Genomic DNA, 20,116 nt, shown 5'->3' with positions numbered 1-20,116 from the left:
AACCACACAAGTTTTTAAGACCGTTTCCGGGCTCTATGCTCGAAACGTGTGGCAATTAAAAGCGTGTTGCCAGCTAAACTTTGGTTGAACTTTGACCAATCTAGTACTCTGATGTGGTAGTGACGCAGCGAAACTGATCAAACTCGGAGCGTAGCTGGTTTATCTCGTGAACCCAGACACAGCGACGAGCCTGACAACTTCTCTGTTTGTTTTTGAATAAAGATAAACCATAGCCCCTCTCCTGACATGATGGTAATCCTTAACTCCCATTTCAAGGATACTAGCAATGACTCAAACCGGTTCCATTACATGCCCAAATCACATGATTTGTACCGCTGTGACGTTTTGTTCCAAGCCTCTTCCAATTGTAGACGGTGGACATGCGCTAGTAAATAGTAAAAAAAAGAAAAAGCCCCTCCCAGCTTGTCTAGTATGAAAACTTTGGGCTGAACGCGGGTTTTTAAATGCATGTCAAATACCCCAGTTGTTGTAGAAAGCAATAGCACAAAGATTTGTTGACGTCTAATCCACAAATTAAGAGTGGCTAACATGCAAGAGCACCAGTCAGCGCAGAAATCTTGGATAGTAAAGCCTATTATCATAGCTATCCCAACTCCTAGCTGTTATCCATAGGGCAAATGGTAGCATGCACCATGAGCCAGTCACTTAGTCAGCCAGTGTTGGTCGCTCTGTTGTAGGTAACGAGAGCTGACAGAGTGACAGTGCAGGAGCGAGGACATGCTGCCATTGCAGCTCGTGGACACAAGGTCGTCCTCTGCTGTTGTTTGCTCGTCACTGTGTACATTGGCTCTGCTGATCCTGCCAGTGATGCCAGTCCCATTTTTCCTGCCTCCACCTCCTTAAGAGTATAGAAATGGAGTGGCTAAGTCTGGTGAGGCTGCAGTAATCTCTGTACGGGATGTGCTTTGCTTCCAAGGTACATAGTGAGCACCAAGTAAAGACATGGAGAGTTCACCTTTTCCCAGGGCGGCCTCATGAGTGCACGTTTTCCATCCTTGAGGGCATGCCACACTTATGCTTCAGCTTCATGTTGCTCCCATACTGCAGAAATGCCCTCCTGATGGCAGAAGGAATCGGAGGTGAAATGAATTAGTTTAACCTGGAAAATCTAGTTGTACAGCTAATGTTGAATGTTCACACAAAAACATAATCCTTTATGCCAAATATTATGGTAGATATGTTTAGATTTTAACATCCTTGAGCCTAAAGTTATCTCTAAAGTTTGGAAGGTAGTGGTTCAAAAAAGGGAACGAAATAGAAATACCTGTAGACATTTTGAACAAAATATTAATGATTTAAAGAAATTCATTAATTTTGATCAGTTAGCATTTGAGTATGGCGCTTCATCTCTGCCATAAAGTTAAGGGGCGTAAAGACAACTGAGCGGGCGTGTTCAGGAACTGAGTGAGCGAACCTTACAACCGCGCAGGCGCAATTTCTAACCGAGCGACCCCGCATTTTACAAATGCCAACTGCAATCCTAACTGAGCCCGGATCTTGTGCGGTCAATTTATCCTTTGCGCCCTCACCAAGATTTGTGCTCAGTGTTAAGCGGGCGTTTTTGTCACTTGGGGGGCAGTAACCTTCCTGGTTGATTTGATTGGCCGATATTTGCTGGTCAAATGCGGCGAGGCAGCGGGGCGGGACTTTCATTTTTCAGAGTAGGTGGGGTTAGCAGGCGGCTGTTGAGCTGCATGCGGCTCACTGCCTTTTATCATAGTTTCCATATACAGTACTTTCACAACCATAAGGCGAAAATAATTCTTACATTTTCTCCAAAATGTACAGAGCGGCCCTAATGTGTTGTTTTGTGACTTCGGTAAAGAGAGAACAACATGAGAACGGTGCGGAGAGAGGTGAGGAAGTGATAGAAGGTCCGGGCGAGTTACGCCACATTTTTGGACTGTAGGACTTAAGCTTGGGCTGACGCGTCTGCTTTCACTGTTCTTTGGAGCCGCATGGCAACGAGACGGACTCTGACGATGACTAAAGGGAAGCTGGCGTGTTTGATAGAAATGTAGCCCGGCTTCATTTCAGATACAGAAGATGAGGACTTTGATGGATTTTTGGAACCTGATTGATGTCTGAAAAAATAAAAAATAAATCACAACCAACTTAGTTTTGCGCTCGCTGCCTTTTTAAAACACACACCAGCATGCATTTTTTACCGGTATGTGTAAACGTTAAATACAGAAAAAACACCTATAACTGAAACGACGCTGTTAAATCCAGTGCTGTTGTATTGTAAGTAAAGGAGTGTGTTATGGACAATAATATGGCTTTAATTGTGTGTGTGTGTCTAGTAGGTCAGTGCATGGTGTGGCTCTTTGACTATCACAGTTAGAAATTTCGGTTCTTTGTGTTGTGCGACACCCCTGTTTGTGATAGAGGCTTTAATAGGAAAAACGGCGGATGTAACGTGGATTAAAACGTTAACCAACGACCCAAGACCAAGGTAAGAAAGTGCAGCGGGTTTTTCTTGCTGCAAGTTTTTCTCATGTGAAAATCACTGCTTTCGTTACCGTTTTAATCCACGTGACGACCACCGTTTTTTTTTATTAAAGCCTCTAAAAGAAAGTCCCGCCCCGCTGCCTCGCAGGACTTGACCAGCAAATTTCAGCCAATCAGATCGACCAGAAACACATTAGGGCCGCTCTGTACATATTGGAGAAAATGTAAGACTTTTATGTTCGCCTTATGGTTCTGAACGTACGGTTTATAGAAACTATGATGAAAGGCAGAGAGCCGCATGCATCTCAAGAGCCGCCTGTTAACCCCACCCGCTCTAACCAGAACGGTTACTGCCCCCAAGTGACAAAAACGCCCGCTTAACACTGAGTACAAATCCAAGCAAGCGCGCAAAGGAGAATTGACCGCACAAGATCACGGCTCAGTTAGGATTGCAGGCGTGCAGTTGTAAAACGCGGGGTCGCTCGGTTAGAATTGCGCCTGCGCGGTTGTAAGGTTTGCTCACTCAGTTCCTGAATACGCCTGCTCAGTTGTCTTTACGCCCTTTCTCTTTATGGCAGAGATGAAACGCCGTAGTTGAGAGTCTCTTTAAAGATAGTTAATTTGTTCACTCTCTCCATCCTTTGTGTAGGAACCAAACTGCTATTTTCTGATTTTTGCAGTGTGAACACTCAGCAGTGTGCAGTCTGCAACAGATTTGCTTGGATAGCAGATAACTTCCTTTGTGCAACAGATACTTTCTGTTAGACACCTGTAAGACCGCACAGGGCTGGATAATAGATGTACAGTGGTGAAGGGTAGAAAATAAAAAAGCCTGGAGTCAGAACCCACAGTTTGATGACTTTCTTCTGAGTGGTACTTGAAGGATATGGTCTCCTGTTTCCTGTGTTTACTCCTCCTCACTGTCATTGTGTGTGTGACTGATGGGCCATTGATTGAGCGGCATACTCCCGTTTCCTCTCTCAGTTGGCTATCTATCTTATAGTTTCATGTAGCTAGCCAGCCCATTAGTGGTCCCTTTTAAGTATGCACAATTTAGCATTGAAGGTAAATTTGTTAATCTTGTCTCTGATTCTACACCTTCAGCAGGAACTTGCAGTTTCATGATTGATCACTTGTTAAACTCCATTAATGTATGAAACAAACTCCTTCAGACTAAGCATTTTTCACTTGTTTGAGCCATAGGGTATCAATGAAAGAAAAAGCTAAATGAACGGTATAAACACCTGCATGTCTTCTGCACATATTCTGTTTCAGGAGAATTATCAAACCACAAAATTTAGCCTCACAATATCTTTTTTTTTTTTTACATTTAAGTACCTTAAGTTTAACTAAAATATCCATTTAAAAACAGTTAGGAAAAGCCCAAATAGTTTCATTTGAGCACAATCTTTTATGTACTCCCAGTTGGGAGAGGTTTGGTGCGAAATGTCGTAGCAAAGCAAATGTTGCTAATCTTTCTCCAGATTTTTTTTTTTTTTTCACAGCTCTTTTATGATATATGACACCTTGGTGGTGTCATATAATTTTGCCTGGGCACAAACCAAAGTTATAGTTTCCTCCTTTATGTTCAATTTTAAAATGGTTGGTACTTCTGTGAATTAAACCGGAGGCTATCCATCCATCACTGCCAAAGCAAAGTCCCTGATTGGTCAAAGTTCAACTGGTTTACCTTTCAACGCGCGTTCAAAAAAATGACTTGAAAACTTGCATAGCGATGCGTGAACGTGAGAGTTTGGAATGCGGAAGCCCAAAACGCGCATATTCACGTGTTTACCTAGACTTTTCATTGGAAATGGTTGCTTGAATCCGCATTTCCGAGACTGATACGAATGATTCTCAAAAGTTGAACAATGTAAGGATGTTTATGTCTCAAAGACATGTTGGGGGTTTTCCTTTACTCCGCTCTCGTTTTTTATTTTAGTCCATTATGATCTACCGTAAGGTTCCACAATATGAGGAAAACTCGCGATTTGCGAAATTAGTGATCAATAATGCGGTGACGATATTACTTGCAAAAAAACTTAATACATAATTTCCATTTCACTGCAACTGTTTAATTTAAAGAAGAGTCATCCTATATAACATTAAAGGGCTCAATCCGATTGATCAATGATATAAAGGAGTCCATCTGTTTGGTCAAATGCATAGAGGCATTTATTTGATTCGTTAAATACTTCAAGCTGCCATGAGATTGTTTGAGCACATTTAAGGTTACCACTTATCGCAATTTTTGCCGACTTTTGTGATATGCGGATTGCACAGCCTGAAATTGCGATAACGATAAATTTTGCAATTTATTGTGCAGGTCTAATCTACCACCAATTTTTCCTTACATTTTTACCGACTTGTGTTTATATTTTTAGTGGTTGCAATTTGCAAACAAGAAGTCTGCAGTGAATCAATGGTGCGTCGGTCCGGTTCTTTTGCAGCTCAGAATGAGAAAAACATAAAAGCTTTTTCTTTTATAAGCACGCTTTGCATCCATGGCTATGTTGAAGGAGAGGGTTGTCTGCAGCCTTGAGTGGGTAGCAAAAGAGGAGGGGGGGGAAGCCCACTGTTTTTTAAACTTTGTCTTAATGTCTCCCCCGACTATTTGTGTGCCATGCCGTTCTATAATGGAGCCCATTGTTTTGGAGGGAGAAAGCAGGGGCATTTTGTTTCATTTCTGGAAGCCTTATGTTTGACATAGTGGGGGCTAAAGCATTTCCTGTGGTTGGAGGCAGGCTGCCCCACGTCACTGCCTTCCTTCCAACATTTGCTTTGAACGCTATTACCGATCATCCACACACCTTTAAGGGTTTTCATTTTCACCTGACTTGAATTTACAGTTTATCACAAAGGTTTTCTAAAAACCCATGTGATGTAGAGCAAGCCCCCCCCCCTTCTATCCACCAGTCTCTCCTCCTGTCCTGTGCTTATTTACCCCAGTGGGCTCCCGCAATGTTGTGATGACATCTTACCTCTACGTTGTGCACTGACTCCTTAATCCGACTAAGAGCTAATCTTGCACAAAAGGATAAGATCGAGGACTGCACAGTGCATCAGATTGTTGCAGAGAAGAGGAAGGTCAGCTGACTGACAGACTTAAACACTTTATCCCCTTTCCTCGATACTTGGTCTCCAAGCTCTTTGGATGTGGAACACCTATGTGGAGAGATTAAAGGGATTTATGTTTGGTTTTTTGTTTTTAGTGGGGTTTTGGAAAAGAATTATGAAGAAAGGCCCTTACTGGATGTAACTGCTCGGTGTGGTTGAAAGGGGTTAAAATAGATTAATAGATAAATTTTAGTTTTTTTCAATTTTTTTATTGTTCTTTTACACAAGTTACTTCAACAACAATTAGTTTGGCCCTTAAGGCTCTGAAGGTTAAGTGGCCGCAGGTTGTTGCCACAGGTTTACAACTGCTTATGCCATTTAGCCATTCACAATCAAGAAGACACTAAACTGATAAGGGGGGGGCATATTATGGATTTTATAACAGGAACCTGCAGGCCAGGGGAAATCGGAAAGCATTTGGCCCACAGGCCGGATTTTGGACATGCATGCTGTGTACCTACTATTTGCCACTGTAGACGGAAGACTAAGTATCAGAATTCATCCCTCAAAAATAAAGCAGCACTTTACAGTTACGTCTTATAACATTAATTTATTTATTCATTCAACTTTTAAACTCGCTTTTGTCCCTTTTGGGGTCACGATGCTGCCGGAGCCTATCCTAGCTCGTGGTAGAGGGTAGGGGACATCCTGGACAGGTCGCCAGTCTGACACAGGGCCACAATCACACACCCATACGCACTCACATTCACACCGATTGACAATTTAGAGTAATCAGTTAACCTAGGAAAGATGTTTTTGGATGGTGGAAGGAAGCCGGAGACCCTAGAGAAAACCCACGCATGCATGGGGAGAACATGCAAACGCCACACATTGGTGATTCTGTTTCAGGTCCCTTATATAGTGGGGGGGGGGGGGGGGGGGTAACTGTAAAATCTCACTAAATCACTAAAATCTCATTTCGGTTCGGTTCAGAATTTCATAGGGCTCTGTATTTCTTCGGTACAAAAAAGCAGAAATTTTTTTTTGCAAAATGCTTTTATTGGTTTTATATAACAATAAATAAAATTGACCTTTGTAGGTGATCTGCTATATAAAATAATACAACTGTTGGCTGTCAGGAACCAAAACTTTGAATAATTAACACGAATTAAAACAAACATTTTTACTTGCACATTTTTTTTCCTTGTAGATCCTATTTTTACAGTCGGGTGATGCCGTTTTAAGTGCGTTAGCAGATCAGATGTCTTATCTGTGGCATATGCTATCTTTGTGTAACAATAAAATGTCGAAACGCATTATTCGACTTATCCTTGATGCAGTGTAAGAAGCTGGCAGGGAAAGCATACATGGAGCGTTACAACCAAGTGGCTGGAATAATATACAGGAACATGTGTGCAGAATATGAGCTGGTCAAAATGGGAAACGCCTCTGAAGGTGGTAGAGAAGGAGAGGGCAAAGATCCTGTGGGACTTCCAGATCCAGACTGACAGGATGATAATGGCGAACCAACCAGACATTGTAGATGGTGGATGAAGAACAGAGGAAAGCTGTTGTGGTGGATGTGGCAGTGCCAAGTGATGGAAACCTCACGAAGAAGGAACATGAGGAACAGGAACAATTTTGCCGTGCAGAATCTGGTGGATGACATTTGAGTTTTAGCATCCAGTGCTATAAATGTGTATGGTATTTTGAGAGTTCTCGTAGAGACGTATGAAAATCTTAAAACCTAAATGCGTGCATACGTAGCGCAGTGATGTTTATGGCCTAACAGCTGCGTTACATATTTCTTATGCTTCGCTACATCCGATATATGAAAGAAACATTCCTATACAAATGAATAGGATTTGCTAAACCTGTGCATGCCGCATACCACATACTTTAATAATCCTTTCATCCTTCTTTAGTTTTTCTTGCTCCTTCCTTCCCTCTCCTCCTCCCTCCTGAAGCTGTGAGGTCCCTAAAAGGGGCAAATGAAGCTTAGTGGGGTTTTTGTGTGTGTATGTGAGTGATAAGAGAAAAAGGAACAGCTTGAAGAAAGAAGGGAGGTGGAGGAACCAGACTCTCCACCCACTCCTAAAAAAGAGGAGGTGAAAAATGGTGCTAGAACCATGATGTCACTCTTAGCCAATAGAAAGTGTGGGCTGGGGACTATTTGAGGCCCATCAGCTCGCCCGCCTAATCCACATAAATTGAACTCCTCCGCTCTTGGTGAAATTGAAGCTTGTTTTATACATACTGGACTCCATCTCTGGTTACTGCTGTTTTGCCTCCGACATTTGTCCAAACCCCACCCCCTTTTTCTTATGGCTAGTGAACCTTTTGAACCCAGCTCGCAGTTGAGACTGTTGTCTATTTGCAACAGTCCCAAACCAAATATGGTAGAGATTAGATAGGGGACTGTGGTTTATCACGCCTGTGATTTCCACACTTTTGTTTCATGACTGCAGTATTTGTATTTGAGGCCAGACGTGAATGGGAGACTGGAGTCCTGGTAAAATGTGATTAATCTTTCTCAAAGTTGTTGTAAACACCTAAACAGTAAGTTTTGTAACACTTCACATAGCCAGGCTCTGTGGAGATTTATTCTGAGCTGTCCGCAATTTGTTTATTGGGATACATTTCAGTATATTGCTACCCTCAGCCAAGTGGATTAAAGATCAATTTGCACCTAATACAAAAAAAAACTATTAATTTTTCTATTAGGAATAAACATGAATACCACCTAAATCTTAATTTGTTTCTTACATAAGGCTTTTTTTTTTATCATCTGTGTGCATCCCTGTAATACTTTTTTTTGTTTGTCTTTTTAACTAAAAATACATTTTCTGACAAAACAATTTAGAATTTTGTCTTATAAAGCCAAAAATTAATCATATTCGATCTCCTTTAAGGCTTTGTAATATTAGTTTCAGATCCTTTCGGGCAAATCACAGCCTGACGAACTTTGATTGCAGCGCAACTAATGTGAATTTGTGTGTTACGGATGCAAACATTGGTCTAAGTGGAAGCTAAAGATTGTCAAGCGATAAATATTGTTTGTTCCAATCTGTCAACAATTTCTCGGGGTAATACATTTAACAGAAAAAAAGCACGCTATACGTTGGATGAATGGTTTTTGATGCTTATTCTTGAGCCAGAAAGCATGAGATTCCCTGAGGAGATTGGCTGAGCAACAGTGTGCACCGATGAAACTACAGTCGGGCAGCGGCTGCAACTTAACTTATGGGATGCTGGAATTTTCTATCAAGCTTTTTACATTTTTTTATTTAAATATTAGAGTAATAGTGGGTGTTCGACTCCTTGATCAATTTTAGAAAAAGAAAAAAAAGAAAACCCATAAAGCTGATCTTTTTTCTGCCAAATTTAGCTCCCAATTTAAACCTTTCTAGAGTCAAATCTGTAAAAATAACATTGTGTCCCTTCAAATCTCAACCAGACCAAAAGAGTCCCTGACCCCACAGAATGTCCACACCCATCTGCATCACTAGGCCTATTGATTTTCTGTCAATTGTGGAACCAACGTTTGCACACAGTAAAGATTTTTAATAAAGTTGTGCACATGGATTTCCCTCATACCACTAGAACCTAAAAAAGAGTGATTTGTAAATTGCCATGAGGTCAGGTTCAAAAACCAGTTGGAGACTCTCTGAAGTTGCCTGAAAGACTGCAGGCGTTAAATAAAGGAGTTCATTTCATGTGAACGGTCACATTTCTCTTTTAAAGTTTGGTGAATGCCTTGGGGTTTTTGTTTTTTTTCACACATTGAGCAGATGTCGGTGCTTACACTCCCAACTAGTTACCCATTTAGAAAAATTCCCCAGCCGGCACAGCGGTGCCAGGAAACACACTGTACTTTATGACACAGACCTAAGAAATCAGGGATTTTTAAAAGGCAATTTTAGTGAAAGGAAATACCTCTGAACCTGTCGAGGGACACAGGGCTTTGCTTAAGATCCTTCAGCTTGTTATTTTTTCATCACCTGAAAATGATGGACTCTTCAGATGAGCAACATTAAACTATAATGCTGAGTCAGGTGACCTAACATAAGAGTGCTGTCAGAATAAAAGATTTCCATAAGAAATATATAGAACAGACTTATAAAACAACAAATCCTGATTGATTTAATTCAACCGAAAATCATTTTTGCTCCAAGTGAAAATTATAGATTTTGTGTATTGATTCCTGTTGAAAATACGAGTTGCTAAACTTTTATATTATAGTCTTATATTAATAGTAGCAGGATATTCTTGTGTTTCTGCAGAAAGTTCTTGCACATTCCAATGGTGCTGGAAACCTGTGTCATTATAATTAGCGAAACAACAACAGCTGCAGATTATACCAAACCCTAAGGGCATAAGTGGAAGGTGTGTGTGTGTGTAGTTGTTGTTGTTGTGACTAAAGTAAGGAGTGGGGGGGAAATGCCACGCATGCCAGAACAAACAGACCAGCACATAGCTGTGTGAAAAACACATGGTTGCTCTTTATAGGGCACAGGAGTGGAAGAGCAGCAGAAATGCACCGGGGCTCACATGCACCTTTATGCACTGGCTTGGAGAGATTTTGCTGAGCTCATCTGAGCTGTCTGCATGACAAAATCAGATCACACTTCCCCCTTCTTTAAAAAGAAAAAAAAAAAAATCCTGTGAGCAGGCAAACGAAGCCTGAAAAAGTAAAAAGCACTTCCTATTAGATGGCTTCATCCCAGCACTTGAAAGTGTGTCACTCTAGCAGGAAGACAGCGGTTGTGGAATCTAGATGCGGTTTGCCTTTGGCTGGGAGCGGAGGAAGCATCCTCTCTCCAGCCACCTTGGCTGATGTGGTTTAAACAAGTGTCGGGAAGGGATCCGCTGGGGGATTCTGGGAAAGATCGGGTTGCCGGATCAGGATGTGGACTAATGGAGCTCGGCGAATTGGCCAGGGGGGCCGGGAGTTAGCCTTTGATTTAGACTGAAGCAGCAGCAGCCTGTGATGAGCCTGATGTCTGCTACTACCTTCTGCTTTGCTCCATTGCTGTCTGTTTTCTGATTTGGTAACCTGAGCTCAGCATCTTTGACTGAGTGGGCGGAATCCACACGGTACAGTGGACTTTTGGAGTGTGCTGCAGTGTGCAGATTATAAAGAAATACATTGAATTACGTCCTGAAGGAGAAATTTGCTTTTTATATTATTGACACTGTTTTTTATAACAGCGACAGTACATGTTAATGGACATGTGTCGTTATGTTGGCATGAATCAAGCTGTAAAATAGACCTATTTTTGTCCCTAGACTTCTATTAGTATAAAAAACACATTTTAAGACCCACTTTAATGAATATGGTGCTTTTAACATGTTTTTGTGGCATTTTTCTGATAATGGACATTAAAAAGGAGTCTTAAAATTGCATTTCTGAGTATTTCTTTATTCAAACTGCTGTGAAAAAAATGCAGTTTGGAAAAGATCGTAGATATAAAACACAATAGGCGGGCCACAAGCTCTGTGCTCCGCTCCATTCTGATGCATCCACTTGTAGACAAATAGATCCATTTAAGTCTTTGTTTTCCTCCTCTGAGCTGGCATCTGGCTCAAAACTGTACAGCTGAATAACTCCAAAATTGTTTGCCTTTTTTTGTTGAACTGGTAATGTTAGGTTTTTTTTGGGGGGGGGGGGCTGTAAGCTAGCGGGACAGCATGTAAACAGCTAGCTCTCAGTTATAGGTGACAGGAAGGGGGAGCGGGGTTGCTCTGCCTGCACCTACGATCTCACCCACAACTCTGAGGTGAATTTCTGATGAACCCCCTCCGCTCTGCAGGATCTATGATCTTGAAAAAAAGCACATAGTTTTAAATTTTGGCTAAAAATGGCATATCCGTGATTGAAAGACCACTGGAGATAATTTTACAAAAGATCAGAAGATGGTCAGAGTGGCACTTTAAAATCAAATGCGGGCTCGATAACATGTCTCTATTGTTAACTGTCAAATCTTTTTTTGTTTTGAGTGTGATGCAATTCTTTCATTTGTTGTAAAAACATTTCTGCTTATGGAGTCTTACTCTGCAGAATATTTGCAGGAATATCCGTTCAAAGCGTAGTTTGTCGAGCAGTAACCGTCTGCCCTTGTTTTTTTTTTCTTTATTTGTGGAACAGTCATGCTTAATCACTATGGTGATGCCTCCTCCCTCCCAAGCCTGCTCCAGAGAGCACTTGTTTACCATTTCTGCTCTAGACTCAACAACATGTCAATCATCAGCCTTAGGACCGCCCCTGCTCGCCTGCCATTGGTCTAGAAGATAGCAATCAGTTAAGCCCTCCACACTCCCCCAAGCCCCCCCTGTGTGAATAATGAATGACTTCCCAAATGTCTGTCATGCCTCCTACTTATCCCCACTGATTCTGGGAAATCACACTTTGCTACGATAGAAGGGGGAAAAAAAAGATAGTTTTTCTTTATCCCCTATTGAAGCCTTTACTAAAAACAACACAAATGTAGTAGATTTTTTTCATATTTTGACACATCCGGCTGTGTTTTTATGGGAGCAGTGGCTCGTTGGCTGTAAACGTGTCAGCAGCCTGCCAATGCAAACACTGTAGTAGTCCCACTTAACACAACGTGCTCTTGAGCAAACAAGACTTGGTAAATCTGTACCAAACTCTAGTTAAGACCCCTGATCAGATGAAAGAAGACAATGTTGAAATGTTTCAACCCTCTTATCAAGTTTATTTTTTCCAAAACTGTCTTTTGTTCTTCTCTCTACTAAAAGAAATCTTGGTCCATCCGTCTTTTCTTCTCCTCTTTTCTCATCTCCCTTCACTTTTTAAAAAAAATATCATGTTTGCAGCTAGAATATGCCTTCTCAGGTTTCTGCAGCACTTCCTGAAGTTGTTCTGAAGGATTAACATTCTCTCTGTCAAATCCTCTGTGGCCAGGAACATTCTGCAGATTCCTCGCATAGTCCGGCAAGCGGCGGACCAATTCAACACAAAAGATCTCGCTGGCGACCCGTGCACGCCATTCTGTGTGGCTGAGACGCGTAATGTTTACGGGGACTCGGGCGCTCCTGGGTGTCGCGGGTGCCATCTGTGGTGAGCAGCGGCTGATGCTCAGGCGCTGGAGTCTGACCTGGCAGTGTTTGCTTAGGGAAAGAGCGAGAGGGAGGAGGCTTGTGTGACTACTGTATGAGGAGAACGCATAAAGCTCCCTACCCCCCATACTCAGAAGTTATTTGACTCAGATTATTGTCAAAGCTTGGTTTGGCCATGCCCCTGAATGCAACACGGAAAGGTCTTCACGAAAGGCAAAACCCCAGCTCTTCTGCCTCTTCTTCTTCTTTTTTTTCTCCCCAATCCCTGTCAAATATTTCAGTTTATTTAAACAGCAGTCCCTTGTTAGATAGTCCTTTGAAGTCCCTCAATGCTGTGCATAGCTTTGAGTAGTTAGGAGCAGCGGCGTGCAAATAGGCCTGCATTTGGGGCATCTATAAATAGGAGATTGGATCCCTGATACCACGGGTTGTTTGGTCACTCAGTGAAACCCGCTTGACTTATATGGCTTCAAGACAGTGACTTCCCCTCCCTCGCCTCTCCTCTGGTGGAAGGTATGCGTGTTTGGCATTTTTCTACATTGGGGATTCTGCTAAAATGATGCAGAAAGTCAGAGGAAGCTCAATTAGAGTTTGGCTTGGCTGCCCCCTTTTGGTAGATTTCCAAGGTTATTTTTTCTTCTTCTTCTTTTCTTTTCTTCCCTCCACTCCACAAATGCTCAGTACCTTTCTGGTGGCTCCGTCCACTCTAACGTCAGCGTTGCATTCCCAATCAAATGGCAGCTGTCATGTGAGAACTTGTGTGTGTTGGCATTTGTTGGGGTAGTTTTAAAAAAAGGTCTTTACCATTTGCTTTGGAGCCTATCCAGAGTAGTTATATAACACTATTTGTGAATTGCCACAGTGCAAGTTTGTAGTGTAAAATGATACAGTAGGTAAACAGCAGATTTCTGTCATGAATGCAGCTGCAAGCGTGAACTAAATGGCTTTAGGGTCCATCTGATGCACATTTTGTAAAGCTGTTCTTTGCAGAAAGCAGATTTCTATTCTTAAAAAATAACTTCAGCACAAGGAGTGATAAGTAATCTTCTCTAGTGTTGCACTGGAGAAGCGTCTTACTGTCTGCTTACTTACTTACTGTCTGCTGATAGCAGATGTGTAAAACCAGATCAACCTGTTATTTTCTGACACAAAACGCTACAAAATTCAAAATCCTTCACTTTTCTTTTTTTGCATCTTTCTCCAGGTCGGCAAAGGCATGTGCACTTAACGCACACCGTCCACTCCAATGTTAACTTGCTGTGTGAAAAAACAAAACAGAAAAACCTGTAGTTACTCACTTCCACATTTTCAGAACGTGCACAAAATAAGTTGAAAAAACAAAAGTGCTTTTAGCTGAGGCTCGCTCAAGGAGGCAGTTGCTAAGGAACCAGGACTGCAGTGCCTCTTCCTTGGGCTCTGTTCAGTCACGTGAAGCAACAACAAACAAGCTTCATTAAAAGTAAACACTTGAGCCCGCAAGCAACTTCTATTTTGTGCAGATCAGCTAACTTTGGGGTTTACTTGAAAAATTGAATGGTTTTCAACGAGATGTTTTTATCCGTTTTTGGAATATTATGTAAAGACGAAGAGACTTAGTCGCATTGGAATTTGTAAATCTTTTTATTTCCTATAAATTTAGCTAAATTAACAATTAAGCTGAGAATGAAACCTCATCTGTCAGGATATTTCTTTAATTCTAGCAGAATAAAATAATTGTTTAAAAAAAAAAAAAACTTTCTTTCTTTTCTTTTTTTAAAATGGATTTCAATGTTTTGTTTGAAATTTAAAAGCTTTTTTGTTTAGTTCTGAAAAAATGTGTTTAACCTTCAAATATGAATATTTTAAAGATATTAATTCATCATAGTTCACTCTTGAAGGGATTTCAGATTTTTTCTGACATTTTTTCTTTTCCTTTGTGTCAAAAACATTGCAGTGCATTAAGTTTTTTTAAGGATGCCTAAAATTTGTGCTTGAAAAATAGTTGTGACAAGTTTACCTGGTTTCTGGATATTTGGGGAAAAAAAGTGTGATCTTAAAAACCAAGAAACAAAGATTTTTATATATATATATATAAATATGAGGCCACGGCTAAATGGGATTTACTCGTCTTAATTAGCGACTTTGTGTCTTTTTATCCTCTGCATTTCAGGATATGCACCCAGCTATTCACATGCACCTGAAACTCATCTCTCCCCTTGTTTTTTCTGCCTTCCTCAGTGTGCCCAGATCAGTGCAAGCTGGCCTGTACAGACGACGGGCAGTGCTGCCACAGCCAGTGTTTGGGTGGCTGCAGCGAGCCCAACAGCGACCGGGCCTGCTCCGTCTGCCTCCACTATTTCCACAATGAGCGCTGCGTGCCAGACTGCCCACCAGGCACGTACAAGTTTGAGGGCTGGCGCTGCATCACATTTGAGATGTGCTCCCAGGCGCACCTGCCAAGTGATACTCACTTTGTCATTCATGGGGGAGAATGTATGCCAGACTGCCCTTCTGATTTCACCCGCAACAAGACTAATCCGTAAGCATGTGCCTTTTCACTCGAGTTTTAACAGCGTTTCTCTGTGTTGAAGTTTGGGTGGATCATTATCTGATGTTTTACACAGAACTGTAGATGTTTTAATATTTCTTAGCTATATTTGTGTATATGAATCAATACATGTCCAACAGTATTCAGTGTTTATTTAGACAAATGATTTATGTAATAGAAAAGTGTCAAGTTTCCTTTTCATCTCAAACTCTGAAGTGTGAAAGTTAAAAAAAAAACAGACTTAACAATTCTGTTTAGTGAAACATGCTTAGTTTTAAAGTGCTCTGTGGATACACTCATGCCACGTACACACCTGATGCACGTTCAAGAACGCGCTGAACGCAGATTCTTCAACGTGGTTTAAGCAACCTGTGTTGATACTGGACTCTCGATACCTGACGCTAGCGTATGCACTCAATGTCCAAGTGATGCAAACCGCAATAATTCATTTCTCCTTCATGATTTTCAAACGGTTGGCATTTCCATGTTTTTAAATACATCACTACTAGAGTCAGAGTTCACCAATAGCCACACGTTTTGCACGTAGAGCCCGAAAACGGACTTGAAAACACGCGTAGTTATACCTGAATGTAAAAGTTTTGAACGCAGAAGCCTGAAAATCACATTCACGCACGTTTACCCAGATTTTTCATCGGAAGAGGTCCCTTGAACATGCGTTTCCGAGCCCGATGTGAATGTAGCTTTAGGACAAAGTTCAGTCAAGGCCTCAGAAAAGGGTAAAGTGTGCGAAGGGACTCAAATGAGCATGAATCCGTTAAAATGCTCGGAAGCAAGATAAAAAATTTCACTGAACTTTCCATCTGCTTCTGTCATGGACAGCATGCTTTGTACTGCTTGCAACGGCCCGTGTGACAAGTTCTGCACTTCCCCTGTCATCGACTCTGTGGATGCTGCTCAAACCTTAAAGGGGTGCACCGTCATCAATGGCCATTTGGACATCAACATCCGCCGTGGAGGTGAGTGCATTCACCTAAAACACAGTTTCATCAAATACCATATCATCTTTTGGTTTAGTCTGATGTTTTCTGTCCTTTTAATTAGCTAAAACAATCGTAGCTGCAGCCAGATTTGGAATTTTAGTGTTTTTCTGCTCTAAAACTGGTGAGCATAAGCCTACCGATGATTTACCTTGGCTGGAACCTGCTGTACTCCATAATACTCCAGAGTAATCCTTTAACCACTGAATGTTTCACTTGACAGTCAATTACTATGATTAGAGAGATAGTCAAAAGCAGAGGAGCATCGTTGACTAAGCTCCCAGGATGCACAGCAAAGGTCACAAATTCTGCAATAAAGCCGCTTTCTGTACTTATAATTATGAAATTATATTATAATGCTGGTAAGAATTCCTGGCTTATGAAAAAATAAATGGTATTTAACCATGGGACTGTTGCAGCGAGCACCATTCTTATACCCAGAATCATGAAAGGGGTGGACACTTCCTGCCGCTGTTTCGGGAGGTTACAGTTATTTGATCGAAAAAAAAACAGAACTGAAGGGAGCTACAACTAATGAACCTGTTTCACTACGATTTTTTTTTTTTAAGTAGACAAGATTATGGTAAGTAAAAACTTTTAAAAAAATGCAAGGGGTTAAAAAATGTAAATATACAGCTGTAAGCAACTCCAAGAGCAAAAACAGGCTGTGTGTAGAAAAGCATACATTGCATAAATTGAGTTCAAAGATGAAAAAGGTCAGGGACAGAAAAAAGGGATGTCAAATCAACTCATCGTGTCTGTCAGTCAAGGCTTTTCTTTTTTTTTTTTGCTGAATCCAGATTCACAAGGTCATAATTCAATTTAATATTGATTTGTTCCATTTCAAATCCCATGCATGGGAGCTTTTCCAAATTTACAGTTTCCAACTAAAGAAAAATGCTAGTGCTTGTTCCCCATCAGTTTCTTAAATTGTTGCACTGACTGGAACATCTCATTTGATGAATCGCTTGATGAAGTTAGAAAAGCGCTATATAAGTTTATTCCATTTACCAAGAATCGAACATCATGTTTTTGTATGATACATTACTATTTTTCAAAATCTAGCCCTAGTATTTTCTAATATCAGGAATAACAAAAAAATCAAAATATGAAAATATATTTATCGTTGCACCAACTTTTAAGCTATTTGTTGATTTTTTTTTTTTTTTTTTTTTATTTTCGCCTTGATTTTGTCTCCTTTCCAGATAACATAGCCTCTGAGCTAGAGAACTTCATGGGCCTGATCCGGACAGTAAAGGGATATGTAAAGATACGACACTCCCATGCGCTCGGCTCCCTGTCCTTCCTCAGGAGTCTCCGATATATCAACGGGGAGGAACTTATTGAGAAGTATGTCTCATATGTTTTATCTGTAAATATGTGTACATGCAATGGCTAGAGAGTGATGGTAAGGGATTGTTTAATGTTAAGATACTTAAAATATTTGAATTAGGTCTGGAACATCTTTCAAGAAACCCAAGAACACTTTACAAAAAATTATTGAATTAAAACAAGAATTTTAGGCTGATTTCAGAAATGTGATGTGAAGTCTGGGGGGAAACCGAATACTCTGCCTCCCATGGTGGTAAGGAAACTGTAAGATGGGTGGAAGTAAAGATTTAAAGCAGTGAGAAGGAATGGAGATGTGAAGGAGAGCAAAGAGATATAAGGGTGGTGAGGTTGCATATGATTTTATAAAAAAATATAAGAGGATCTTAAAGTTGATCCTCTAATTAACTAGGAGCCTGCAGAGTTCCTGAAGGATAGGGGTTAAGGTAGGTAGAAGGGGTTTTGGTAGAAGGGTTTTTGCGGGAAGTGACGATCAGAGTAGAGGAAGTATTTGGGTTAAGGGAGGGACAGAGACGATAGTCGTTACGAAAATGGAAATATCCATACCAGGTGAGGTTATTGGTTGGAGAATGGAATGATAGAGTGCTGTCCGGGGTAGGGAAATAATACGGAGTATGGAAATTTCTGTTTTATTACTGTTTATCTTAAGGAGATTAGAAATCAACCAGGAATTAAATTCAGAAAGACAACTAAAAAGAAAAGTGGAAGGGGTTGTGAAATAAAGTTTGATAGATAAATAAACCTGGGTGTCATCAGCATAACAATGAAAGTATATATTTTATTTTTGGTAAATATTGTCAAGGTGGAAAGTTGGGTAATGAAGAGTAAAAGTCCTAGGACAGAGCCCTGAGGCATACCAAATGCATCAAGGCAGAATGCAGCTGAACTGAGTGCAACCTGAAATGTATAAATTAATCCAAATTAGGGGGGCACTAGAGATGCCAAAGGAAGAGACTTAACAGATCAGGATAGCATGGGAGGTTGTGTCAAAAGCAGCTCTTGGATTGAGGAGGGTGAGGATGGTGAATGAACCAGTCAGCTGACACCAGAAGGTCGTTCGTTATTTTTAAAAGAGAAGCTTCAATACCACGACGGTGACCAAAACCAAACTGTTTGTAGAAGCAATTACTTGTTGGATGAGAATGAGGTTGAGGAGGAACTTTAAGGATTTTGGAAATGAAAGGGAGAGTAGTGATGGGGAAAAGGTTATAAAATTATTTTGATTTAGGCCAGTTCTTTTCTAAATTGGGTTGACAGCTGCAGTTTTAGGAGCATGGGAAGAATTCCAGCAGTAAGTGAGGAATGAACAATAGCTGTATGAATGAAGGGAGCAGGAAAGGAAATCAGTATTTAACCAAAGATGTCAGAGGAGTGTCTAAATGGGGCGAGTGGGGGCTCAGGACTCCCGGACGGTGGCGTGCCTCTCGTCTGGGCGCCGGCGTAGGTCTCGAGCAGTCGGGGCATTGGGTATAAGCCCAGTGCGCCCTGGGGTGGGTCAGGTCCCTGCTGAGGCCGGGCTCAGGCTTTGCGCGTTCTCTGTTCCTCCTATTCCTCGGCCGGCGGGCTGCTGGGTCCTGTCCTTCGTCTCCGTTTCTGTGGTGGGGGTCAGGTGCACGGGAGGGTGGTTGCTCCTGGATCTTTGTCTGACGGTGAGGCTCTTGAATGCTTGTATTGGCCAGGTTGCTGCGCTGTCTGCCCCCAGCTCTGGGGTGCCGGGCCTCCTGCCTCTGCTGGAGCATTCAGTGTGATCAAGGTAAACTCTAAGAGGCGCACATTCATTCAACCCACCTGCTTATTCACCTTTGCACAAAAATGGGCATGCCATGGGTATTGTTTTTTCTCTTTTTCTACACCCCTCTTCATGAATATCGGTAATACGAATATTGTGTGTACCTGTCTATGTGCAGTAATCTTGGGAGATAAATCTTTAATCATTAATGTATGATTATACTTCTAACCTTTTAAATAGTTGTGTGCAGACTATATTTTTTGCTGTGTGAACGAAGTTATGTAATTTGTAACTTATGTAACTTGGTAATATTGACCAGGAATACGAAGAGGAACTGAAGTTCTTGTGAATGTCTTGAATACTTGCATTGAATAAACTACAACAGGGAGTAGCAGGTGTCAGGAGAGTACAGGTGAGAATAAAGACAGTCAGGGGATTAAAACCACTTGTTAAAAAGTAAAATTAAATCATTGGTGTTAACTTTATTTGAAGGACTAAAGTAAAGGACATGACATAAGCAAGAGTCGCTCAAGTTGATGACCTTGAGCTGGAGTTTGTGATTAAATCAAGGGGAAGAGTGAATGAAGGAAACAGACCTAATTTCACAAGAGCCACAGAGTTTATGATGTCAGTCAGACTGTTCTATAGACTGTGATCAGTTGCAGTTCAAGATGAGAAATCCAGAGCCAGGAGACTGTTGATGAAGGAGGAGAGGACGTCCAAGTTGATATTCTTAGTATTCTGGAATGAGATAAGATTAGACAGTTTGTTTACTGAGAGTAGAAGTACAGCAGTGAATGAAAGAAGGAAATTGTCATTGCTGAAAGGATCATCAGTTGGTGAGATGTTCTGGTATCGCCATATCTAACTGCACAGCAAATTAAACCCAATGTAAGTCTT

The 20,116-nt window shown here is 41.2% G+C and overlaps 1 protein-coding gene across 1 annotated transcript in view; it reads left to right on the top strand.

Moving 5' to 3' along the window:
• The window catches only part of LOC101173298 (insulin-like growth factor 1 receptor), a 77,412-nt gene that overhangs the window by 38,371 nt on the left and 18,925 nt on the right, over positions 1-20,116 (top strand). Inside the window, exons 3-5 of the mRNA XM_004069661.4 lie at positions 14,830-15,130; positions 15,980-16,116; positions 17,343-17,487. Of these exons, the coding sequence (XP_004069709.1) occupies positions 14,830-15,130; positions 15,980-16,116; positions 17,343-17,487 (583 nt within the window). The remainder of the gene's footprint in view (positions 1-14,829; positions 15,131-15,979; positions 16,117-17,342; positions 17,488-20,116) is intronic.

Source organism: Oryzias latipes, chromosome 6 (genome assembly GCF_002234675.1).
Source record: "Oryzias latipes chromosome 6, ASM223467v1".
Lineage (NCBI taxonomy): Eukaryota > Metazoa > Chordata > Actinopteri > Beloniformes > Adrianichthyidae > Oryzias > Oryzias latipes.
This window is presented reverse-complemented; position numbering and strand designations above follow the sequence as displayed.